This window comes from Linderina pennispora (assembly GCF_002104995.1).
Source record: "Linderina pennispora strain ATCC 12442 chromosome Unknown DL89scaffold_28, whole genome shotgun sequence".
In the NCBI taxonomy this organism is placed as follows: domain Eukaryota; kingdom Fungi; phylum Kickxellomycota; class Kickxellomycetes; order Kickxellales; family Kickxellaceae; genus Linderina; species Linderina pennispora.
Window position 1 is genome coordinate 91 of NW_024468276.1, and position 27,417 is coordinate 27,507.

General features: G+C 37.4%; 4 protein-coding genes and 1 non-coding gene across 5 annotated transcripts; 2 read left to right on the plus strand and 3 right to left on the minus strand.

Moving 5' to 3' along the window:
* Positions 1-5,053: 5,053 nt before the first annotated feature.
* DL89DRAFT_310874 (uncharacterized protein) lies at positions 5,054-5,866 on the minus strand (the record flags this gene model as incomplete). The annotated part of the gene is made up of 1 exon (XM_040890973.1): positions 5,054-5,866. Exon 1 carries the CDS (start codon positions 5,585-5,587, stop codon positions 5,054-5,056), a length of 534 nt encoding a protein of 177 aa, XP_040739652.1. The 5' UTR covers positions 5,588-5,866.
* A 1,105-nt stretch (positions 5,867-6,971) lies between these two features.
* Positions 6,972-7,044, minus strand: DL89DRAFT_t159. Its single transcript has one exon. It is a non-coding gene; the product is annotated as a tRNA-Ala (tRNA).
* An 836-nt stretch (positions 7,045-7,880) lies between these two features.
* Positions 7,881-8,390, plus strand: DL89DRAFT_261011 (uncharacterized protein; the record flags this gene model as incomplete). The annotated part of the gene is made up of 1 exon (XM_040885831.1): positions 7,881-8,390. The coding sequence occupies one exon, from the start codon at positions 7,881-7,883 to the stop codon at positions 8,388-8,390; it is 510 nt and encodes a 169-aa protein (XP_040739653.1).
* Positions 8,391-12,937: 4,547 nt separating this feature from the next.
* On the plus strand, positions 12,938-13,458 carry DL89DRAFT_261012 (uncharacterized protein; the record flags this gene model as incomplete). The annotated part of the gene is made up of 2 exons (XM_040885832.1): positions 12,938-13,384; positions 13,414-13,458. 2 exons carry the CDS (start codon positions 12,938-12,940, stop codon positions 13,456-13,458), a joined length of 492 nt encoding a protein of 163 aa, XP_040739654.1.
* A 12,479-nt stretch (positions 13,459-25,937) lies between these two features.
* Positions 25,938-26,779, minus strand: DL89DRAFT_270904 (uncharacterized protein; the record flags this gene model as incomplete). Its single annotated transcript, XM_040888846.1, has 1 exon — positions 25,938-26,779. One exon carries the CDS (start codon positions 26,774-26,776, stop codon positions 26,303-26,305), a length of 474 nt encoding a protein of 157 aa, XP_040739655.1. The 3' UTR covers positions 25,938-26,302.
* Positions 26,780-27,417: the final 638 nt, after the last annotated feature.

Below are 27,417 nucleotides of genomic sequence, written 5' to 3' on the forward strand. Positions count from 1 at the left end.
TTTCCATTTTATTCATTCCATAAAGCTCATAACTACTGGACTCTCTGAAGGTTAACATTTTTTTTCCAGTGAAACTATAACCCTATGGATCGCAACGAGGAGAACTACCCAAGCAGCATGCGCTACGAAGCTGTGCAAGAGCTCATTGGTGAGCTTACCCAACATCTTAAGACACTGGATGACCGCAAGGTCGACCTGACCATCAGGGCATCAAGACTAGTCCTCAAAGACCCCAAGAGCCAAGAGCGTCACCAGGTACGCCGAGAACTCAACGACATTGACGAGCAACGCACCGAAATGCAAGCTCAGCTAGAGGAGCTCAAACAGTGTGCCGAGGTCACAAGCAATGTACCACATAAGTCGGACCCGCCCACAGAAGCAACCAGCTCCAAGCAAGTTGAGATACCCTCTGTGGAACTCAGCGAGATTCCCGAATGGCAGCCCCACATACGCCAACGCAATGAAGACAACAAGGACCAAATCCGGGTTCCACGTGATCTACCCAAGTATGCCACCAACAAGGAGGATTGCGATGACATTGAGACATTCCTGGACAAGTTCCAAAACTGAACTGTACTCACACTGCCTCGACCCCGAATATCATTGGACACGGCTCCTACCGAGATGTCTCACTCCGGAAGATGAGAAATGGCTGCGCACTCATGTCCCGGCCACTCTGGATTGGAGGCATGTTCGGGAGATCGTCATGGAGCACTTCGATGGAGAAGAAGTCCAACGCCGAGCCACGACCGAGCTCTTCAAGTGTGCTCCCAGAGCCAACGAATCAGCCACTGAGTTTGCATACCGATTCCGTAAGACAGCGCTGAGGGCTGGCAATGCCGATGATAATAAGTCAATGGTGGCTCAGCTTGTACAGCAGATTCCCATTGGGGTGCGCAGCATTCTGGAAGCATGGATGCATCAACGGAGGAAGCCTTGCAGCATGATCGACATTGCCCACCAGCTAAAGAAGATCAGCCTTGCCGACCACCCAACACCACTGTCCGCAGCAGCCTCGGCATCTGGCCCCCCAAAGAAGAAGCCTCGCCCTCCAGCTAGCTACTGTGCCTACCACAACCAGTATGGACATGACACTGTCGACTGCATCGCAAAGCAGAGGAGGGACCAGATGGCCTCATCAGAAACCACGGATAAGGACCAGGGCCAGAGAGCAGGCAACATGAAGGAGATCCGGATAAAGTCTAAGGGGACTGATCCCACCTGCTTCTCCTGTGGCGAGATTGGTCACATCTCCACTGACTGTCCGAACAAGCCTACTAAGGCTCGCCGCATTATCGCACGTCAATTGCAGGAGGATGAGCGCATCTTTAGCATCATGGCCAAATGGACTCCAAGTGTCAGCATTTGTGGATACGGGTGCAGATGTCTCGGTGATCTCCCTAGAACTCGTGGAAGAGCTTCAGGTCCAGGTACAGACTACCATGGCCAAACCGCAGACAGCTAACCCAGGTGAGCTCCTCAAGATTATCGGCCAGGCCCGAAATCTCGCTCTCCACCAAGTCCCACTCAGTCACGGCAACCCTGCTAGTGGCACCGACCATGGACACCACTGCAATCATACTGGGCTACCCCGAGATTAAGAGTCTGAATATCAATATATCGACTCACCAGTATTTCTACCCTGACGATGTGGTATCTAGCCACGACCAGGACGTAGACCAAGAGGTTCCCTGCATCACCTCCGAGATGTCAGGCGCAGTCCCTGCCACATCTCAAAAGCAGTTTGATGAGTACATTCGTAAGGCACTGCAGGACAATCGTAAGATAGATCCTCGCAAACCCTGTACCCTCCCTGAGGCATATGTTCACATCGACACCAAGGAACACAAGCCAGTCTTTCGTCGCCAATATCCCATTGCCCAATCGATGCGGGCATCATATGACAAGGTCATACAGGGGTGGCTTGATGATGGCTCGGTAGTGCCAGTGAGGAAGGCTTCACTGTACAACTCACCAATGTTCCCAGTCCCCAAAAAAGACGCCAACGGCCACTACACTCTGTGTAGACCATGCATGGACCTTCCGTGCCCTCAACGACACTGTAGACGAAGACAGATACCCACTGCCCATCATCCGGGACATCTTCGCAGGATTAACAGCTGCCAACTTCTTCACGTCATTAGACCTGAAGTCAGCCTATCTGCGCATGCCAGTTGTTGAACGTGATCAACACAAAACGGCTTTCACCTGGAGAAACTGCCAGTACATGTTCACACGTGCTCCGTTTGGGTTGAAGACTCTACCGTCGCACTTCCAACGTCTCATCACTACCATCCTATATGACATGCCCTTCGCACAGGCCTATATTGACGATATCATCATATCCAGCACCACACTGGAGGATCATATGAGACATGTATGCGCGGTTGTTGAACGCCTGAACAAAGCAGCACTCATATTGAACATTGACAAATGCCATTTCTGCAGAACATCACTCACGCTGTTAGGATTCCAAATCAATGGACACGGTCACACGGTAGACACCAAACGACGGGCCCAGATTGCTGATCTTGTAAGACCACAATGTGGCAAACAGGCACAAGCCCTGATGGGCTTCCTCAACTACTTTCGTGAACATGTACCAAACATGAGCACATTGACCTCACCGCTAAATCAGCTTGCCCAAATGACGACGATCCGTACAGAAGATTGGACAGAAACTCGTGTTGCAGCCTTCAATGCTGTCAAAGCCATTTTACTAAACCCACCATTCCTGTACTTCCCTGACTTTTCTAGGCCATTCTTTGTCGCCACTGATGCTTCAGACATAGGGATCGGTGCTGGTCTTTACCAGGTCAACCCACGAAATGGGGCCAAACAATACATCTCGTGGCAAGCGCGCACCCTATCAACCTCGGAACGCAACTACTCCGCTACCAAACGTGAGCTACTAGCCATAGTATTCGCACTCACACGCTTCTACCCCTACATCTGGGGTCGTCACTTCACGTTATTCTCAGATCATAAGGCGCTCACCTTCCTACACACACAGCCACGCCTGTCACCGATGATGATTGGCTGGTATGAGCAGATTTTTGCTCACGACTTCCAAATAGTTCACCGCCCAGGTCTCCGCAATATTCTGCCTGACAGCCTCTCACGACTATACCCACCATCTGATACTGGAAGGGGGGGAACCAGTACTAGTCAACCCTTGCAACGCACTACTCTCACCATACGCCGCCTACCATTGGCTACCCACAGTTCTGAGGAAGATACGCCAAAGGCACTACGGCAAGAGCTGCTGGCCAAGCAACATGCCATCGGGCACTATGGTGCAGAATCAATGGTACGCACACTGCGTGATAATGGTTACCAGTGGCCGAAGATGCTAGAGGATGCCAAAGGCATAACTAGCAGGTGCATGCAATGCCTACGATATAACATATCTAGGCGTGGATACCACCCCATCACGCCGATACTTGCCAGCACACCCTTCGACCATATCTCAATTGATCTTGCTGGGCCATTCACCACATCTGTCCAGCAGAACCATTTCCTATTCGTGCTGACTGATATACATTCACGCTTCGTCATCCTCCGACCCTTACCTGACAAAACTGCATCGGCAGTGGCAAAGGTCTTAATCAAGATCTTCTTTGATTTTGGTTTTCCACGCATCGTACAGAGCGATAACGGACGGGAATTCGTTAATGAGGTCATGACAGCCATGTTGAGAGAATCACATGTGGATCACCGCCTAATCACGCCCTACCATCCACAGGCAAATGGCACTGCTGAACGGACAGTCCAGACGGCTAAACTAATGATCATGAAGTTGGTCAAAGGCGTATACCACGACTGGGATCTGTTCATTCCTTTTGCGCAATACTGCATCAACTGTAACATTGTGCGCCGTCACCGCACTGCCCCATTCGCAGTAATGTTTGGTCGAGCACCCAACACATGGGAGGACCACACTGCTGTCTCAGCTGGCCCCCTCGATGATGAAGTACAGGAAGAACGAAGACGATTCATGGAGGACACGCTATTCCCGGCTATTGAGCGCGCAACGGTCAAGGTATCAGAGGCCTATCGGTTACAGCACAGTGCTAAGCACAAGACCAATAGCATCCCTATTGACACGTACGTCATGACCAGGCAGCATAATCGCTCAAGTAAGCATGATCCAGCGAATCAAGGCCCGTACCTGATCACAGCCATCACGAAAGGTGGCAGCTATGTTCTACGAGACATGGAGGGTCAACAGCTTGCACGAAACTATACCAGATCGGAGCTAATACCTATCTCTGACAGACCGATATTCCAAGAAGCTTCCCTCGAAGTCGAGAGGATCCTGGGCCACAGACTCAACAAGGCCAGGGAGTATGAGTACCACGTTCGTTGGGCAGACGAAGATGAGAAAGACTCCTGGGAACCATTCAGCAACTTCGACAGCACTGACGTCATCCAGAAATACTGGCAGGAACATAACAAAGCACAGAAGGAAACCAAGGAAGCCCGCCAGAAGAGGACGACCCAGCAGAAGAGACCTTATAAGCTCAGATCTAGGAGGGGGTGATGTTGACATTCGGGCAACTCTATGCCCTCCGCCACCATGTGCAGATCCAAATCCCCACCTGTATAAACTTTGTGGGCCGGAACGGCCCCATCCTCCTTTTTCTCCTCAGCAAATTTTCCATTTTATTCATTCCATAAAGCTCATAACTACTGGACTCTCTGAAGGTTAACACCCCTTTTTCTCAAAATACCCTCATACCATGTTTCCATGCTCCATTTCTGCATTATAAAACTCAGACTCTGCCCTTCTAGCTACCTCCGCCATCCCTAGTCCCTCGATATTTTCCACTACAATCCACTTAATAAAAGTGAACTCTCGTATGCTATCGCTCGTTTTCCCTGCCATGCGTCTCTACCACGCCCACGGCAACTATGTCTGCCAGCAGTGCGGTGCTACCTTCAAGATCGAAAACTCCTATTGGGACCATATGATCCTCGTCCACTACGCCGGTTCCGAAAATAAATAGCACCAATTTTCTCTTGCATACCCTATCAGACTATCTAAAAAATTTCATTTCATAAACCAGAATGAGCGTCTAGAAGAAAATGCAGGAGTGAACGAAATTGCTACTGAGCCCAGTAGTCCCATCCGCGCTGCAGATACCCATCTGAAACTGAATCGCGCTTGCGTAAAAAGCTGGTAGTTCCAGCAGGGTTCTTCAAGTGCTGGCTCTTTGCCGGACTCGCCGCGCAGGCTAAAGTAGTCCCAGCCACGAGCTCGGACTGCTTGCTTGTCCGATCTGGCAACTGCCAAAACCGGCCGATCGCGCTGACTGAAATAGTCCCATCCGCGTGGATTAACGCTGCCCTGGCGATCGCAATGGGCTGGGTAGTTCTGGGTGCTTGGCACATCGAGACCTGTGGCAGCATCATGCTGGCGCTGCGCCTGGTTGTCCAAGCCCAGTGCCTTTGGTGCAACATATCCGAGAGCAGGAGCAATACCCAGCGAAGCACTGGCAGTATCAGCAACTGGAAGGGCTGCTGCCAACGAAACAGCCGCAGTGAAAACAGTGGTGATGGAAACGGTAAAGTTGGTGATGTTCATGATCGAGGAGTACCGTGGCAAACAGCTTTTAGTGAACGGATAACGAAGTGTACTTGTGGATAAGATGTTCGGCAAAACGGAGAGGAATGGACACAAAAGAACTATCTGCTGCTTGGCAATGTTTGCTTCTCATATGTGGCCTTCGCTGTGCTCTTTTATATATCCCTTGCTTCGAGCTTCGAGCTTCGAGCATTTCTCAAAAAAAAAAAAACCCCCCCCTCAATACATCTGAAGTCCGTTTGTCTGCGACACCTACAGCGATTACTTTGAACGACCATGGGCTTTTTCAAGATACCCTGATACACCTCGGTTTTCCTGCTCTAACACCTCACATACAGTGCCTACACGGCACAGTATTGGCGATTCCAGTTTCCTTGCACAAACAGAAAGCTGCCTTTTTGTTACGTTTTGGACCAGTGTCATGTTGATCATCTAACAAATTGGTATCAGTCGCTGATTGACACCAGTTCATGAACTGTTTTTTCACCAAAGGGGCCCATGCCACGGTAATCCCTCAATGCTGTTCAGCCGCTACCATGTGTTTGCATTTGAGAAGCCAGTGAGAATGCGGAGAAATGCAACCTCCTATTTGTGAAGTGTGCTCAACCACTATTAGCGTTTTGGATTGGTCTAACATAATTTTTACTCACAAATCTGTGAATAAACGGACACTGTGTTTCATGAATCCCAGAAATGCTCTCCTCATGAAACTCCCTAGTTGCTGAACTATATACATGGAGGCCCTTTCTACCTTCTTTGAAATTTCACCAGTATTTTAAGAATGAATGAACAGCTTACATAGTATGGATAAGAGCTGAAGGCAGTTCATAGTTACCTATGTAGCTAGTATAAAAATGGAGTTGATTGTATAATGCATTACTTAATATATACAGATTAGAAGAAAGCCTCACAACTACCTCCAAAAATCCCTTACTAATATCTGTTAGTATGCCTATGACTATCAGCTTAGAAAAGCATATCTAGAAAATTGGATGGTTGAAAAAATGATCAAGGTGTGAGGAGGGGTAGGACTAGCTTGCTTATAAACTAGAGGCATATTCTATCTGCCAACTGAAGACAAAAAAGTAGTACTCTGAGGAGGGTTAGATCTGGAAAGTAGTAAGGCACATATACTGGAGCTTGCTACCATCAAGCAACAGTCATTTGATATGGCTTGGTTCATCTCATAAGGTAAGCCAGTAGAATTTCTTAGAATGATAGAAGTATAGAAACTGCTACAAAATACGCGTCGCAACTCCTGCTGAGATCGAGGATAAAATGGGCGCTCTATTCTTTACAATCTCTACTTTCTGAGCAGCTTTGCAAACCGAGCTAGCATCTTCGCTCAAACAAATACAGAGAAAGCAAAAAATAGGCAAAAGAATGGAGGACCTGGGTATCGATCCCAGTGCCTCGCGCATGCTAAGCGCGCGCTCTCCCATTTGAGCTAGACCCCCTGAATTAAGGAACCTGATCCAACTTTGAATCCGAATTACTTCCCAATTTCTGAATAGGTGTGAGAAAATAGAATATGCAATACTTCGGGACTATGGTCTTTTTGGGGTTTTTGATTATTACTATCATTTCCCTCCTTTCTACTACTGGAGGCTATTCACAGTTACTAAACTATGTAAAAGATATTTATAACTTCTAAACCTTCTTAGTTATTTGTGATTATAGTGCTTCTACAAAACCCCTATCAGTATCCTAAAAAATTTTAGTTGATTTCTTATGACCCAGCCTCTATCTCTGTAGAAGCATATTAACTTTATATCTACTGAAATTTTTTAGGATGCTGATAGGGGTTATGTAGAAGCACCTATTTTGGTATTTTTACTTATTGGAGATCAGTCAGAAATGGTTAGCTATTTAATAATTATTAATATTTTTATTGTTTTCTTGTTCTGATGCCAAATATGGTGCTTCTACGAAACCCCCTTCGGCATCCTGAAAAATTTCAGTTGATACACAATTAATATGCTTCTACTGAGATACAGGCTGCGTCCCGAGAAATCAACTGAAATTTTTCAGGATGCCGAAGGGGGTTTCGTAGAAGCACCATATTTGGCATCTTTGTTTGTTTGTTAATCTAGTTGCTAGAATCTTTTTGGCCATTGCTAAACATTCTGTTTTTTAAAATATTTATCTACTGTTAGTAATTGATTTCTTATTTGTTAATTGGTTATTCTGTTAACAGATATTTAGTTTCTTTAAACTTTTATATTTATGAATGGCCTCCTTAAGAGTACATCTTAACTCCCTTTTGGGACTTGAGTTGAAGAATAGAGATAATATGCCTGATATATCTGATGCAAGATATACTAGTAATGGCATTGAACAGCAAGGATTTATTCAGCATTCTGATATCTTTATGGATTCATGTGTTGTTGAGATACCTGAATCATATGCTCTTATAGATCAGATTAACAATATTACTCCTTTTGATAGATTGCATAGAGTTTTTGGTGATGGATACAGATTTAAGTATATGAAGTGCATGGTAAGTGTGAGAAATGGTAAAGTCTCTGTTTACAAAGTATCTGCTCCAAATGTTGCAATAGCTGATCCTGCACTAACTGATATCTTTCTTAGGATGCATCAGGAACATGTATTTCTTCTGAACTATGATATTACAATGGATTGTCTAAACATATCTTCTAGGGCTGTGATTAAGGAATTTCTTCTTGATACTGGAATCAGTAGCAATGATATTCTTGATGATGAAGATAAAGTTGGAGCAAACTGTATTAGCTGGTTTACTGATGAAGATGAAATAAGAATTAGGAACAAGTTGTATCAATAAATTTGTTCAACTTCTAGAAAGTGGTGAGGTTCGCAATCAACTTACTTCTAAGCTATCAGAGCTAGTGATGCCAACTTCTCAGCAATTTGGTGAAACACTTGTTGCTTGTAGGAATGAAGGATTAATGAGGCTTGAGCTTACTGTTCACTCTCCTGAGTTGAAAGAAGTAGAATGGAACACAAACTTAATTGCTAGTACACTGGAGTTTCTTAGTGATTGTAGGACATTTGCAACATCTTATGAAAAGCAATGGATGGCACTGGGGGTTATACAGAGACACTTATCTGCCCATTAAACTATTTATGCATGCTGGAACTATTAGCAATTTCAGTGAAATAAAAATTTCACCCAAACCGCCATCGGCATCTTGGAAAAAGTTTCAGTGAACATAATTTCCCTTGTGGTTGCTTAGCCACATCTATTGAGATATTGACTTTTGTTGGCCCAATGATAATTAACTCCCAAATATGCAAAGTTTTTCTTTCTGGTTGAAATTATGTTCACTGAAACTTTTCCAAGATGCCGATGGCGGTTTGGGTGAAATGGCAAAAAAAATATTTGTATTTTTAAAATCAATTATACACACAAAAACATTCTGGACACAATAACAAATAATAACTATAGAAAAAATAATTAGTAGCAAAAAATAGTTCTGAAAACGATTATTCAAATATCTATCTAACAAAATTGCAAATAACTAAAATTTACAAGTCCAGGAATGACCCCCTTCCAGAGTGAACTAAGAGCATTACTATCAAGAGTGTTATCAGAAAGAAGAAATATGCCTGATGTTGCTGATGCTAGGTATACTGCTAGAGGTATAGAGCAACTTGGATTTGAGCATTCTTCTGAAATATTTGTTGACTCATTCATTGTTGAGGTTGTTGTTGAGAAATGCAGTGAATCAGATATAAAGGTGAAGCAGAAGTCAGCTAGTGTTAGATTGCATAAAGTATTTGGAGAAGGTTTTGGTTATAAGTATGTTAGAAGCAAGATTAGTGAAAAATATGGTCCAGTTGCTATTTACAAAGTATCTACCCCAAATATTGCAATAGCTAGTTCTTTGTTAACAGTGAAGTTTGCTACTATGGCTGATCACAAAATATATCTACAGAATTATGACATCACAATGGATTGTATGAATATCTCATCTAGAAATATTATCTATAAATACCTTTTAGAAAGAGGAGTTGAAAAGAAAGATGTTGTAGATGATTTACGCAAGTCTGGCTCTAACTGTATTAGCTGGTTTACAAAGAAAGGAGATGTTAAAGTTAAGAACAAAATTTACAATAAGTTTATTCAGCTTATTGAGAGTGGTGAAGTTCATAATCCTCTTAGTTCAAAACTTTCTGAATTTATAATGCCGACTTTGCACAACTTTGGAGAAACATTGTATGCTTGTAGAAACTCTGGTTTGACTAGGATAGAACTAACTGTACATTCTTCTCAGATGCAAACATTTGAATGGAATAGCAGCTTGCTTCTTAACACAGTTCAGTTTATGAATGAATGCAGAACATTTGCAACTTCTTATGAAAAGCAGTGGATGGCACTTGTTGATAAAGTTAGTAGTTGTTATACTGTTTGTATTTATGTGAGACAACAGCATACTCTAGTATATTGTCATTGGTTTAACTCTATCACATCAAAGAAGCAAGGAATTATTAAGAAGCTAAACAAGAATGATGATCCAATGGTAGTTGTTGCTAATCTCTCATTCAACAATAGACCTACACTTTATCAAATATATGATTCACTTGAGAGTGGTCTTGAAACAGAAAAAGTTCTTAGAAGAGTTGATGAGAATATAACTATTGTTCCAAGTCAGAGAAACTCCTTCTGGTCAACTTATCCTACAACTAAGCAGTATCACACTTTTGAAGAGATGGGATTAGTTAACTACAAAGGAATGCATATTGGTTGGATAGATAGTAAGCAAGCAAAGAGTAAGATATGTTTATCAGAAATGTCAGAGGTTGATTATTCTGCAAAAGAGGAAAACATCAATGCATTAACAACAGCAATAGACAATATCACACTTGATGAAACTAGACATATATTTATCAAAGAGAATACAGATCTGAAACCTTCCTTGTATACAGTTGCTTACAATGTTCTTCAGTTAGATGATGAATTTATAGTTACACATTATGCACTCCATACTTTCAGAGGGCATTCATACTTCTATGTTGATATTCATATTAAAGGGAGAGATAAACAGCCAACTCTTATTAGGACACCAGCTGACAGTTCTATTGGAAAAGCAATTTCTCAACAGTTAGGAGAATCAAAGCAACAAATATATCTAAGAGTTGTAAGTGTGGGATATAGAAGAATCACAGTTGAGTAGCAGCCATTTTAAAAACATAGTATATGCAACCATTCTCTCCATATCTCTATGGAAAGTTTGACAAACATCATACACATGTTCAACCCTTACCTCACAATCAGTAGCAATATGTTGGATCCAATTATGCACTTGTATTGCTAAGTCATCACTCATATCAAAGTCATGAATAAGTAGCAGAGTAAGCATATCTCTTTCTTCCTCACACATCTCAGCTAAGTGTTGCTTGAAGAAGTTTTGGAATGATCCCATTTTCTAAAATTGATAAAAGTTGAAATTTTTATTTATGACTACCTCACACAGATGGACAATCAATTACAAGAATTAAGAGAGAAGGAGTGGAATGTGCTCTACACAACAAAGTGGAGATTTCTTGATGAAGATTGGTTAGTACATAAACAACAGAAGTACTATAGGAGTGAAGCTCATGAAGTGAAAGAAATAAAGCTCATCAAAGATACACTTGTGAAGCAACTTGGAATGATCCCTGTGTTCTTCTTCCTAAATGTTCTATTTGGTGGAAAGCAGTATCCATGTCCATACAGAAATGTTGAGAAAGGACTCTTGATTTTATACCAGTTAGTTGCTGGGCTATCAATCAATGAGATGGAGAGGTTTATTCCTAAGAGCAGCTATCAGGTAATTCATAACATGTTCTATCTCTCAGAGTTAAGTGAGTTGAACAAGAAGCTTTCACACTACTTGCACACAATGTTCTCTACTCCAGAACTAAGAGTGATCTCAGCAAAGATTCAGAATCCAACAAACTTTAAGCATATAACTCTTATGTTAGATGGACATGACTCACGAGCACTACATAATGGTGCATACAAACCAAATCTTTATTCCTTCAAGTTGAAGAAGTCAGGATATAGAACACAAGTTTGTATTGATTTGAATGGAATGGTTGTCCTTGTTTCACCAACTGAGGAGTGTAAAGACCACCCAGATTCTAAGATGATTAAGAACATGTCACTATTGAAATACATCTCTCCAGTAGATTGTGTTATTTTAGATGGTGGTTATCCTCAAAGTATTCTGGAGGAGTTAACAGAAGCAGAAGAGAATGAGAATTTTGGAATGCATAACTTTTGCTTACCAGTTAGAAAGCCAAGAGGAACCAACTTAAGTGAGGCAGAGTTAGAATATAATAGCAAACTTGGGTCATTTAGATCAATGGTTGAGAGCACATTTGGAGAACTAGGTAACACATTTAAGAGACTATCAAATAGAGAAGTTGTAAGAATTAGAAACACAACTGTGTACAATGTGCAGTTTAAACTCTGTTGCTTACTCTACAATATGAAGAAGATCCTAGCAGCTAGTAAAGTTCCTATTGAACATCACCACACACTTTGGGTTCTATCTAACTTTGACTACCCAAGCAACAACCAGGAGAGATCAACTCATGCTGAAGTTGGAAGTACTTTACCACAAAAAGTAGAACTAGAAGCTTCAATGAGAGAACTACAAGATAGACTGATTCAAGCTAAAATTGATGAGTCAATGAACTTCTATGTAGACATGTCATAAGCAACTTTTAAAATAGGAATTTTTTACAAACTTTACTCAATGATAGAAATATCTTCAATAAGGGGGTTATACAGAGATACTTATCTGCCCATTAACTATTTATGCATGCTGGAACTATTAGCAATTTCAGTGAAATAAAAATTTCACCCAAACCGCCATCGGCATCTTGGAAAAGTTTCAGTGAACATAATTTCAACCAGAAAGAAAAACTTTGCATATTTGGGGTTAATTATCATTGGGCAACAAAAGTCAATATCTCAATAGATGTGGCTAAGCAACCACAAGGAAATTATGTTCACTGAAACTTTTCCAAGATGCCGATGGCGGTTTGGGTGAAATGGCAAAAAAAATATTTGTATTTTTAAAATCAATTATACACACAAAAACATTCTGGACACAATAACAAATAATAACTATAGAAAAAATAATTAGTAGCAAAAAATAGTTCTGAAAACGATTATTCAAATATCTATCTAACAAAATTGCAAATAACTAAAATTTACAAGTCCAGGAATGACCCCCACTAGTTGATCAGATTCATAACAAACATACATTGTGTATTTACTTTCATAAAGAATATGCTCTTGCTTATTGCCATTGGTTCAATAGGACAACTAAGAAGAAACAAGGAATAGCTAAAAAGTTGAAAGAGAATGAAGATATGATGACTGTTGTTTCTAATCTTACATTTAATGGACACCCAACTCTTCTTCTTACATATGCTACCAGTAGTGGTCCTCTTGAATCTGAAGTTGTTCTGAGAAGAGATATCACAAACATCACTATTGTTCCTAGTCAGAAAAATTCTTTCTGGCCTGTTGTTTCAAGAGAAAGGCAACAACACACATTTGCTGAAATGGGACTTGTTAACTATCGTGGAATGCATATTGATTGGTTAACAGCTCAGCAAGCAAGAGAGAAAGTTTGTCTCTCAACTCTCTCAAGTGTTAGTGAGGATACTGATGACCTAGGAATAGATAATCTTATTGCTGATATTAGCAACATTGAACTTGATGATCTAGAACCCACATATATAAGAGAAAATACTGATCTTAGGCCAGCTAGATATAAAGTTGCTTATAACATACTTCATGTTGGAGATGAGTTCCTAGTTAGTCATTATTTCTTATATACTTTTAGAGGGTTGCTATTCTATTATCTAGATATCTATATGATTCACAATGAAGTAGTTAGCAGTACTCACACTCATATCAAAATACAAGCAAGTAGTCCATTTGGAGAATATATTGCTTCTATTATTGGTGAACCAAGTCAAGAAGTGGTACTTAAAGTAACTAGAATTCATAATCGTATTATCCATACTGAGAGGATCTAGTTTTAAAATGGGCAGTTAGCAACCATTACCTCCATATCTGCACAACTGTAGTTGCATACATCAAACACATGCTTAATAGTAACACCCCTATCTTCTGAAACATTCCTGATCCAAGCTCTGATATATACTGTTAATTTTCTGCTCATATTGAAATTTTTGCTAAGTAGTTGGACTAGCTTTTCTCTCTCTTCCTCATCTAGCTCAGCAAGTCGAGTGTTGAAGAATTTGTAGAATGGGCCCATTGCAATAAATGACAACTTTTAAATTTATAAGTGCCTCACAATGATGAATCATCAATTACAAGAACTCAGAGAAAAGGAATATCACAAACTGTACACAAACAAATGGAAGTTTCTGAATGATGACTGGGTAATTCTAAAACATACAAAATATCACAGAAGTGAAGTTCGTGAAGTAAGAGAAATTAAACTTATCAAGGACACACTTCTTAAACATCTAGGGATGATTCCTGTTTTCTTCTTTCTGAATGTTTTATTTGGTTGCACTCATTATCCATGTCCTTACAGAAGTGTAGAGAAAGGACTGCTCATCATATACCAACTTGTAGAAGGATTATCTATCAATGAAATGGAAAGATTCATTCCTAGGAGTAGCTATCAAGCTATTCATAATATGTTCTATATTTCTGAAATGAAAGATTTGAATAAGAAGCTAACATACTATCTGCAAACAATGTTTTCAACTCCAGAACTACGAGTCTTTGCAGCAAAGATACAGAATCCTCAAGGGTTTAAACATGTAACACTAATGTTAGATGGCCATGACTCAAGAGCACTACACAATGGAGCATACAAACCAGATCTCTATTCATTCAAATTGAAAAAATCAGGATATCGCACACAACTATGCATTGATGTGAATGGAATGGTTCTACTTGTTTCACCAACTGAAGACTGTAGAGATCACCCAGACTCAAGAATGATTAAGAACATGGGGTTGCTGAAGAATATATCACCTATTGATTGTATTGTGCTTGATGGTGGTTATCCACAAAGTATTTTGGAAGAGATGACTGAGGAAGAAGAGCAGGATACTTTTGGGCTGCACAACTTTTGTTTACCAGTAAGAAAGCTGAGAGGAACAAGCTTATCAGAAACAGAAGCTGAATATAATTCCCATCTTGGATCATTCCGTTCAATAGTAGAAAATACATTTGGAGAACTAGGCAATACATTCAAAAGGCTATCAAACAGGGAGATTGTTAGAGTAAAGAATAGGAATGTTTACAATGTGCAAATGAAGTTATGCTGCTTACTCTATAATATGAAGAAGATACTAGCAAACAGTGATGTACATATTGATCATCATCACTCACTCTGGGTTATGAGCAACTTTGATTACCCTGATACACATGATAAGTCAACACAAGTGGAACCAATACATACTTTGCCCCAAAAAGCAGAGTTAGAAGCATCTATTGTTGAAATTCAAAATCGATTCCTTCAATCTAAAATTGATGATACATATGATTGCTTGGTGCATATTGATTAATTACAGATGGAGTACTAATGACTTGATGACTTGAATTTGATGTTTTAAAATAGCACAGCTTGATTCTTTCTAAAATTGATGACACATATGATTGCTTGGTGCATATCTATTAATTACAGATGGGATTCTAACAACTTGATGAATTTATTATGATTTTTTAAAATGGTATAGTTTGATACTTTCTAAAATTGATGAGTTATATGATTGCTTGGTATTAGATAAATAGTTATAAATAGGATGATAACGACTTGATGACTTGAACATGATGTTTTAAAATGGCAGCTTTTGAATAAATCTAATTCTATAAGGAGATCAGTCAGAAATGGTTAGCTATTTAATAATTATTAATATTTTTATTGTTTTCTTGTTCTGATGCCAAATATGGTGCTTCTACGAAACCCCCTTCGGCATCCTGAAAAATTTCAGTTGATTTCTCGGGACGCAGCCTGTATCTCAGTAGAAGCATATTAATTGTGTATCAACTGAAATTTTTCAGGATGCCGAAGGGGGTTTCGTAGAAGCACCATATTTGGCATCTTTGTTTGTTTGTTAATCTAGTTGCTAGAATCTTTTTGGCCATTGCTAAACATTCTGTTTTTTAAAATATTTATCTACTGTTAGTAATTGATTTCTTATTTGTTAATTGGTTATTCTGTTAACAGATATTTAGTTTCTTTAAACTTGTATATTTATGAATGGCCTCCAATCACATCTTATCAAAAGTGTGATATTGCTTAGATATAGGATATATAGACCAGAAGTAATTTCTTGGATTTAGAACAATAGATATATTATCATCAACTCTTCTAAGAACATTTACCGTATTAAGCATATTCTTATATGACTTGTATATTTGATGTTTTAAACTAGCACAGTTTGATGCTTTCTAAAATTGATGACATATATGATTGCTTGGTGCATATCTATTAATTACAGATGGGATTCTAACAACTTGATGAATTTATTATGATTTTTTAAAATGGCATAATTTGATTCTTTCTAAAATTGATGATATATATGATTGCTTGGTATTAGAAAAATAGTTATAAATAGGATGATAACGACTTGATGACTAGAACATGATGTTTTAAAATGGCAGCATTTGGAGGTTATTCACAATCACTAGGAGGTCATTCACAATCACTAAACTAAGTAAAAAATAATTAGAAGTTGTAAAACTTTTTGTTCTTTTGTTTTTTTTGAACTTCTCCGAAACCCCCTTCGGCATCCTGAAAAATTTCAGTTGATACACAATTAATATGCTTCTACTGAGATACAGGCTGCGTCCCGAGAAATCAACTGAAATTTTTCAGGATGCCAAAGGGGGTTTCGGAGAAGCGTCTATTCTTATATTTTTGTTTATTAGTTAATCTAGTTGCTAAAATCTTTTTGGCCATCACTAAACATTCTGATTTTTAAAATATTTATCTACTACTAGTAATTGATTTCTTATTTGTTAATTGGTTATTCTGATAATAGATATTTAGTTTCTTTAAACTTTTATATTTGTGAATGGCCTCCAGTAGGAGAGTGCAAAGATTATATCTGAAGAAGTCATTATCACATAAATGGCAATTTGGGCTACAAGTTGGCTAGATATGTATACTGTTTCTACTGTATGATGATCAGTGTAGTCCCCTAGATACGATGCACTACTCACATATAGGGCTTCATTATGAGTATGATCAGATAAAGGCTAAAATTTATCGTTTTTGGCACCTACGTTGCGTTGGCCTAGGAAATTATAAATAGGTAAATAAATGAAACCGTTTGTTTATGGCTAGTGAACTCGATGCCTGTGCGTATCGCTGCGGTCAAAAAAACCTATGGTGGCTATACTAGTTATTGAGAAAAAAATCGACGAATTTTGTGAGCAAAAATGAGTCTAAAATTTTTAATTTTAAATACTCCATTTCTCAAATATTTCAAGAGCAATAAGCATGCACCTGCATGAAATAGATTAGTGCATGGCATCCACCATGAATTCATTTTATCATATTCAATGAACGTCGTTCTGAGAAATTATTTAATATTGTCGATGGTTTTTATTTTTGTGACTCAATTTTGCTGCCCAGTGTATTTATCAACTGCTAGTAATTGATTTATTATTTGCTAATTGGTTAATATAACAAGAGCAATTTGTTTCTTTAAACTTTTTTATTTGTGAAAGGCCTCTAATAGGTTAGAAATTGAAGATCTCAACACCCTCTGGGAGCAGGTCCAGGACATCTGGTGTGAGCACATAAATGAAACTATTTGCTCACAGCTGGTGAACTCGATACCTGCGCATATCGCACTAATCAAAAATGCCCATAGTGGCCATACTAGAAATTGAGTATTAAGTCTTCTAATTTTTATTCACAAAATTGTGTCAACAAATTAAATTAATAATGGGGGTCATTCCTGGACTTGTAAATTTTAGTTATTTGCAATTTTGTTAGATAGATATTTGAATAATCGTTTTCAGAACTATTTTTTGCTACTAATTATTTTTTCTATAGTTATTATTTGTTATTGTGTCCAGAATGTTTTTGTGTGTATAATTGATTTTAAAAATACAAATATTTTTTTTGCCATTTCACCCAAACCGCCATCGGCATCTTGGAAAAGTTTCAGTGAACATAATTTCCTTGTGGTTGCTTAGCCACATCTATTGAGATATTGACTTTTGTTGCCCAATGATAATTAACCCCAAATATGCAAAGTTTTTCTTTCTGGTTGAAATTATGTTCACTGAAACTTTTCCAAGATGCCGATGGCGGTTTGGGTGAAATTTTTATTTCACTGAAATTGCTAATAGTTCCAGCATGCATAAATAGTTAATGGGCAGATAAGTGTCTCTGTATAACCCCCTTATTGAAGATATTTCTATCATTAAGTAAAGTTTGTAAAAAATTCCTATTTTAAAAGTTGCTTATGACATGTCTAACATAGAAGTTCATTGACTCATCAATTTTAGCTTGAATCAGTCTATCTTGTAGTTCTCTCATTGAAGCTTCTAGTTCTACTTTTTGTGGTAAAGTACTTCCAACTTCAGCATGAGTTGATCTCTCCTGGTTGTTGCTTGGGTAGTCAAAGTTAGATAGAACCCAAAGTGTGTGGTGATGTTCAATAGGAACTTTACTAGCTGCTAGGATCTTCTTCATATTGTAGAGTAAGCAACAGAGTTTAAACTGCACATTGTACACAGTTGTGTTTCTAATTCTTACAACTTCTCTATTTGATAGTCTCTTAAATGTGTTACCTAGTTCTCCAAATGTGCTCTCAACCATTGATCTAAATGACCCAAGTTTGCTATTATATTCTAACTCTGCCTCACTTAAGTTGGTTCCTCTTGGCTTTCTAACTGGTAAGCAAAAGTTATGCATTCCAAAATTCTCAATCTCTTCTGCTTCTGTTAACTCCTCCAGAATACTTTGAGGATAACCACCATCTAAAACAACACAATCTACTGGAGAGATGTATTTCAATAGTGACATGTTCTTAATCATCTTAGAATCTGGGTAGTCTTTACACTCCTCAGTTGGTGAAACAAGGACAACCATTCCATTCAAATCAATGCAAACTTGTGTTCTATATCCTGACTTCTTCAACTTGAAGGAATAAAGATTTGGTTTGTATGCACCATTATGTAGTGCTCGTGAGTCATGTCCATCTAACATAAGAGTAATATGCTTAAACCCTTGTGGATTCTGAATCTTTGCTGAGATCACTCTTAGTTCTGGAGTAGAGAACATTGTGTGTAAGTAGTGTGAAAGCTTCTTGTTCAACTCACTTAACTCTGAGAGATAGAACATATTATGAATTACCTGATAGCTGCTCTTAGGAATAAACCTCTCCATCTCATTGGGGGTCATTCCTGGACTTGTAAATTTTAGTAAATTACAATTTTGTTAGATAGTTATTTGAATAATCGTTTTCAGAACTATTTTTTGCTACTAGATATTTTTGTAACAGATATTTATAATTGTTGTGTCCAGAATGTTTTTGTGTGTATAATTGATTTTAAAAATACAAATATTTTTTTTGCCATTTCACCCAAACCGCCATCGGCATCTTGGAAAAGTTTCAGTGAACATAATTTCAACCAGAAAGAAAAACCTTTGCATATTTGGGGTTAATTATCATTGGGCAACAAAAGTCAATATCTCAATAGATGTGGCTAAGCAACCACAAGGAAATTATGTTCACTGAAACTTTTCCAAGATGCCGATGGCGGTTTGGGTGAAATTTTTATTTCACTGAAATTGCCAATAGTTTAAACATGTATAAATAGTTGTTATGCAGATAACTAGCTCTGAATGACCTCCTTATTGAAGCATTTTCTATCAATGCAAATTTCTTACTGAGAATTCCTATTTTAAAAGTTACTTATGACATGTCTACATAGAAGTTCATTGACTCATCAATTTTAGCTTGAATCAGTCTATCTTGTAGTTCTCTCATTGAAGCTTCTAACTCTACTTTTTGTGGTAAAGTACTTCCAACTTCAGCATGTGTTGATCTCTCCTGGTTGTTGCTAGGGTAGTCAAAGTTAGATAGAACCCAAAGTGTGTGGTGATGTTCAACAGGAACTTTACTAGCTGCTAGGATCTTCTTCATATTGTAGAGTAAGCAACAGAGTTTAAACTGCACATTGTATACAGTTGTGTTTCTAATTCTCACAACTTCTCTATTTGATAGTCTCTTAAATGTGTTACCTAGTTCTCCAAATGTGCTCTCAACCATTGATCTAAATGACCCAAGTTTGCTATTATATTCTAACTCTGCTTCACTTAAGTTGGTTCCTCTTGGCTTTCTAACTGGTAAGCAAAAGTTATGCATTCCAAAATTCTCATTCTCTTCTGCTTCTGTTAACTCTTCCAGAATACTTTGAGGATAACCACCATCTAAAACAACACAATCTACTGGAGAGATGTATTTCAATAGTGACATATTCTTAATCATCTTAGAGTCTGGGTGGTCTTTACATTCCTCAGTTGGTGAAACAAGGACAACCATTCCATTCAAATCAATGCAAACTTGTGTTCTATATCCTGACTTCTTCAACTTGAAGGAATAAAGATTTGGTTTGTATGCACCATTATGTAGAGCTCGTGAGTCATGTCCATCTAACATAAGAGTTATATGCTTAAAGTTTGTTGGATTCTGAATCTTTGCTGAGATCACTCTTAGTTCTGGAGTGGAGAACATTGTGTGCAAGTAGTGTGAAAGCTTCTTGTTCAACTCACTTAACTCTGAGATATAGAACATATTATGAATTACTTGGTAGCTGCTCTTAGGAATAAACCTCTCCATCTCATTGATTGATAGCCCAGCAACTAACTGGTACAAAATCAAGAGTCCTTTCTCAACATTTCTGTAAGGACATGGATACTGCTTTCCACCAAATAGAACATTTAAGAAGAAGAACACAGGGATCATTCCAAGTTGCTTTACAAGTGTATCTTTGATGAGCTTTATTTCTTTCACTTCATGAGCTTCACTCCTATAGTACTTCTGTTGTTTATGTACTAACCAGTCTTCATCAAGAAATCTCCACTTTGTTGTGTAGAGCACATTCCACTCCTTCTCTCTTAATTCTTGTAATTGATTGTCCATCTGTGTGAGGTAGTCATAAATAAAAATTTCAACTTTTATCAATTTTAGAAAATGGGATCATTCCAGAACTTCTTCAAGCAACATTTAGCTGAGATGTGTGAGGAAGAAAGAGATATGCTTACTCTGCTACTTATTCATGACTTTGATATGAGTGATGACTTAGCAATACAAGTGCGTAATTGGATCCAACATATTGCTACTGATTGTGAGGTAAGGGTTGAACATGTGTATGATGTTTGTCATACTTTCCATAGAGATATGGAGAGAATGGTTGCTTATACTATGTTTTAAAATGGCTGCTATTCAACTGTGATTGTTCTATATCCCACACTTATAACTCTTAGATATATTTGTTGCTTTCTTTCTCCTAACTGTTGAGAAATTGCTTTTCCAATAGAACTGTCAACTGGTGTCCTAATAAGAGTTGGCTGTTTATCTCTCCCTTTAATAAGAATATCAACATAGAAGTATGAATGTCCTCTAAAAGTATGGAGTGCATAATGTGTAGCTGTAAATTCATCACCTAACTGAAGAACATTGTAAGCAACTCTATACAATGAAGGTTTCAGATCTGTATTCTCTTTGATAAATATATGGCTAGTTTCATCAAGTGTGATATTGTCTATTGCTGTTGTTAATGCATTGATGTTTTCCTCTTTTGCAGAATATTTATCCTCTGACATTTTTGATAGACATATCTTACTCTTTGCTTGCTTACTATCTATCCAACCAATATGCATTCCTTTATAGTTAACTAATCCCATCTCTTCAAAAGTGTGATACTGCTTAGTTGTAGGATAAGTTGACCAGAAGGAGTTTCTCTGACTTGGAACAATAGTTATATTCTCATCAACTCTTCTAAGAACTTTTTCTGTTTCAAGACCACTCTCAAGTGAATCATATATTTGATAAAGTGTAGGTCTGTTGTTGAATGAGAGATTAGCAACAACTACCATTGGATCATCATTCTTGTTTAGTTTCTTAATAATTCCTTGCTTCTTTGATGTGATAGAGTTAAACCAATGACAATATGCTAGAGTATGCTGTTGTCTCACATAAATGCAAACTGTATAACAACTACTAACTTTATCAACAAGTGCTTTCCACTGCTTTTCATAAGAAGTTGCAAATGTTCTGCATTCATTCATAAACTGAACTGTGTTAAGAAGCAAGTTACTATTCCATTCAACTGTTTGCATCTGAGAAGAATGTACAGTTAGTTCTATCCTAGTCAAACCAGAGTTTCTGCAAGCATACAATGTTTCTCCAAAGTTGTGCAAAGTTGGCATTACAAATTCAGAAAGTTTGGAACTAAGAGGATTACGAACTTCACCACTCTCAAGAAGCTGAATAAACTTGTTATAAATTTTGTTCTTAACTTTAACATCTCCTTTCTTTGTAAACCAGCTAATACAGTTAGAGCCAGACTTGTGTAAATCATCTACAACATCTTTCTTTTCAACTCCTCTTTCTAAAAGGTATTTATAGATAATATTTCTAGATGAGATATTCATACAATCCATTGTGATGTCATAATTCTGTAGAAATATTTTGTGATCAGCCATAGTAGCAAACTTCACTGTTAACAAAGAACTAGTTATTGCAATGTTTGGGGTAGATACTTTGTAAATAGCAACTGGTCCATATTGCTCACTAATCTTGCTTCTAACATACTTATAACCAAAACCTTCTCCAAATACTTTATGCAATCTAACACTAGCTGACTTCTGCTTCACCTTTATATCTGATTCACTGCATTTCTCAACAACAACCTCAACAATGAATGAGTCAACAAATATTTCAGAAGAGTGCTTAAATCCAAGTTGCTCTACACCTCTAGCAGTATACCTAGCATCAGCAACATCAGGCATATTTCTTCTTTCTGACAACACTCTTGTTAGTAATGCTCTTAGTTCACTTTGGAAGGGGGTCATTCCTGGACTTGTAAATTTTAGTAAATTACAATTTTGTTAGATAGTTATTTGAATAATCGTTTTCAGAACTATTTTTTGCTACTAGATATTTTTGTAACAGATATTTATAATTGTTGTGTCCAGAATGTTTTTGTGTGTATAATTGATTTTAAAAATACAAATATTTTTTTTGCCATTTCACCCAAACCGCCATCGGCATCTTGGAAAAGTTTCAGTGAACATAATTTCAACCAGAAAGAAAAACCTTTGCATATTTGGGGTTAATTATCATTGGGCAACAAAAGTCAATATCTCAATAGATGTGGCTAAGCAACCACAAGGAAATTATGTTCACTGAAACTTTTCCAAGATGCCGATGGCGGTTTGGGTGAAATTTTTATTTCACTGAAATTGCCAATAGTTTAAACATGTATAAATAGTTGTTATGCAGATAACTAGCTCTGAATGACCTCCATTGATTGATAGCCCAGCAACTAACTGGTATAAAATCAAGAGTCCTTTCTCAACATTTCTGTAAGGACATGGATACTGCTTTCCACCAAATAGAACATTTAGGAAGAAGAACACAGGGATCATTCCAAGTTGCTTCACAAGTGTACCTTTGATGAGCTTTATTTCTTTCACTTCATGAGCTTCACTCCTATAGTACTTCTGTTGTTTATGTACTAACCAATCTTCATCAAGAAATCTCCACTTTGTTGTGTAGAGCACATTCCACTCCTTCTCTCTTAATTCTTGTAATTGATTGTCCATCTGTGTGAGGTAGTCATAAATAAAAATTTCAACTTTTATCAATTTTAGAAAATGGGATCATTCCAAAACTTCTTCAAGCAACACTTAGCTGAGATGTGTGAGGAAGAAAGAGATATGCTTACTCTGCTACTTATTCATGACTTTGATATGAGTGATGACTTAGCAATACAAGTGCGTAATTGGATCCAACATATTGCTACTGATTGTGAGGTAAGGGTTGAACATGTGTATGATGTTTGTCAAACTTTCCATAGAGATATGGAGAGAATGGTTGCATATACTATGTTTTAAAATGGCTGCTACTCAACTGTGATTGTTCTATATCCCACACTTACAGCTCTTAGATATATTTGTTGCTTTGATTCTCCTAACTGTTGAGAAATTGCTTTTCCAATAGAACTGTCAGCTGGTGTCCTAATAAGAGTTGGCTGTTTATCTCTCCCTTTAATATGAATATCAACATAGAAGTATGAATGTCCTCTGAAAGTATGGAGTGCATAATGTGTAACTATAAATTCATCATCTAACTGAAGAACATTGTAAGCAACTCTATACAGTGATGGTTTCAGATCTGTATTCTCTTTGATAAATATATGTCTAGTTTCATCAAGTGTGATATTGTCTATTGCTGTTGTTAATGCATTGATGTTTTCCTCTTTTGCAGAATAATCAACCTCTGATATTTCTGATAAACATATCTTACTCTTTGCTTGCTTACTATCTATCCAACCAATATGCATTCCTTTGTAGTTAACTAATCCCATCTCTTCAAAAGTGTGATACTGCTTAGTTGTAGGATAAGTTGACCAGAAGGAGTTTCTCTGACTTGGAACAATAGTTATATTCTCATCAACTCTTCTAAGAACTTTTTCTGTTTCAAGACCACTCTCAAGTGAATCATATATTTGATAAAGTGTAGGTCTATTGTTGAATGAGAGATTAGCAACAACTACCATTGGATCATCATTCTTGTTTAGCTTCTTAATAATTCCTTGCTTCTTTGATGTGATAGAGTTAAACCAATGACAATATGCTAGAGTATGCTGTTGTCTCACATAAATACAAACAGTATAACAACTACTAACTTTATCAACAAGTGCCATCCACTGCTTTTCATAAGAAGTTGCAAATGTTCTGCATTTATTCATAAACTGAACTGTGTTAAGAAGCAAGCTGCTATTCCATTCAAATGTTTGCATCTGAGAAGAATGTACAGTTAGTTCTATCCTAGTCAAACCAGAGTTTCTACAAGCATACAATGTTTCTCCAAAGTTGTGCAAAGTTGGCATTATAAATTCAGAAAGTTTTGAACTAAGAGGATTACGAACTTCACCACTCTCAAGAAGCTGAATAAACTTGTTGTAAATTTTGTTCTTAACTTTAACATCTCCTTTCTTTGTAAACCAGCTAATGCAGTTAGAGCCAGACTTGCGTAAATCATCTACAACATCTTTCTTTTCAACTCCTCTTTCTAAAAGGTATTTATAGATAATATTTCTAGATGAGATATTCATACAATCCATTGTGATGTCATAATTTTGTAGATATATTTTGTAATCAGCCATAGCAGCAAACTTCACTGTTAACAAAGAACTAGCTATTGCAATATTTGGGGTAGATACTTTGTAAATAGCAACTGGACCATATTTTTCACTAATCTTACTTCTAACATACTTATAACCAAAACCTTCTCCAAATACTTTATGCAATCTAACACTAGCTGACTTCTGCTTCACCTTTATATCTGATTCACTGCATTTCTCAACAACAACCTCAACAATGAATGAGTCAACAAATATTTCAGAAGAATGCTCAAATCCAAGTTGCTCTATACCTCTAGCAGTATACCTAGCATCAGCGACATCAGGCATATTTCTTCTTTCTGATAACACTCTTGATAGTAATGCTCTTAGTTCACTCTGGAAGGGGGTCATTCCTGGACTTGTAAATTTTAGTTATTTGCAATTTTGTTAGATAGATATTTGAATAATCGTTTTCAGAACTATTTTTTGCTACTAATTATTTTTTCTATAGTTATTATTTGTTATTGTGTCCAGAATGTTTTTGTGTGTATAATTGATTTTAAAAATACAAATATTTTTTTTGCCATTTCACCCAAACCGCCATCGGCATCTTGGAAAAGTTTCAGTGAACATAATTTCCTTGTGGTTGCTTAGCCACATCTATTGAGATATTGACTTTTGTTGCCCAATGATAATTAACCCCAAATATGCAAAGTTTTTCTTTCTGGTTGAAATTATGTTCACTGAAACTTTTCCAAGATGCCGATGGCGGTTTGGGTGAAATTTTTATTTCACTGAAATTGCTAATAGTTCCAGCATGCATAAATAGTTAATGGGCAGATAAGTGTCTCTGTATAACCCCCAATGATCAATATTCATATGTGTTTATGAGTGATAAGCATGCAATTATATGAAATACTATAATGCATAGAATATACTATGATTTAATATTGGAGTTCAGGAAGTATGTATTTTTCTAACTCATTTATTCTATTCAGTGTGTTACTTATTGCTAAGGATGATGTCCTTTCGTCATGAGTATAGTATTACTGCTCTCTGATAATATGCCTTAAGTAGTAGATATCTAGGTATAAATTGTACTTTCCGCCTGCATTTAAAGTGATATTGGAAGAAGTTAATTATATAGCTTAGTTTCAGATCTCAGTTTATTAATGCTCCTTCACCATAAAATCTATACCATATAATACTAAAATTTTATCTTCTATCTGCCCCAAAGGAATTGATACTACTATAAATCATAAGTGCTCATTTACACTAGTCCTAATAATAATAATGGTATCTCAAATGCAAGTAGTACACTATTGCGAATTATATTAAGTGCTATGAATGGTATTTGGAGAAGGAGCCTTTCAAAAGGGAGTAACTATATCAATTGTTACTTCAACATTACGTCTTTTATGCAGTCCTCTAGTAGTTAAAGGGTGCTGTATTGTCAGTATTTCTGCATCATGATTCAAAGACACTGTAGATGATACTAGTACTATCTCAGATGATTCCTTTGTTAGTAGATCTGGCCCAGGATATGATACTGGTGTTTCTCCTAAAGGTGATGGTATGCAGCTTGATGGGAAAAATTCATCATCAGTTGTATCACATATCCCTAGGTGTGTCAAAGTCTTAGAAAGTGTAGATAGCATTACTACATTAGAATGTGGTATTTGTCTCCAGAAGGGGATCTCTAGGGAAAATGGGAATCTAAGCGATGGGAGGAAATAGCTCTGACTATCTTTATTACCACTATTAACTACTATGATACCTAGGCCTAGTGGCCTATATAGAGATATAGCACAAAAGAAATATAGAGTAAAAAGTAATACATTCATTTTATATGATATGTCTAATAGTATAATATGGTATGTTTCCTACAGCTGGATATTTTATATATAATTCCAAAAATTATTTAAATACAAATATGAGATATGAATACTACTGATATTTCATTATACAGATGTAAATGCATATATTAAAATGTTTAATATGGACCAAACATAAATAAAATAAGACAGTAATAGGAAATTGCAATATACACTGCGTGGCAAAATTAAGTCATACAAATTTTTCTTCAAAAAATGTCCGATTGTGGAAAAAGCAGTAATACCATACCCTTAATAGCAGGGAATGCATATCACTTGCTTGCAATGATGAGTATTGTTTATGACCAATGTTCCTAGAATGTCGCACTCACTAGAAATTACTATCTTTTGAAATAGCAGTAATTTTTAGTGGTGCTTATTTTTGTCCTTTCCTACTTTCAATGACTAGTTTTATGCCCAAAACATTTATGGAAAAATTCAAAATTTTTGCCATCAATACAACAGCATTCTTTCTTCCACATCCATATCTCATCCCCTATCTAACTATGCCTAAAAAATTACAGTCATCAAAAATAAATCACATCCAATATCTTCTAACACAACAATTATCAACTCGGCAAATTGTATTGGACACAGGAGTCTCCCAATCC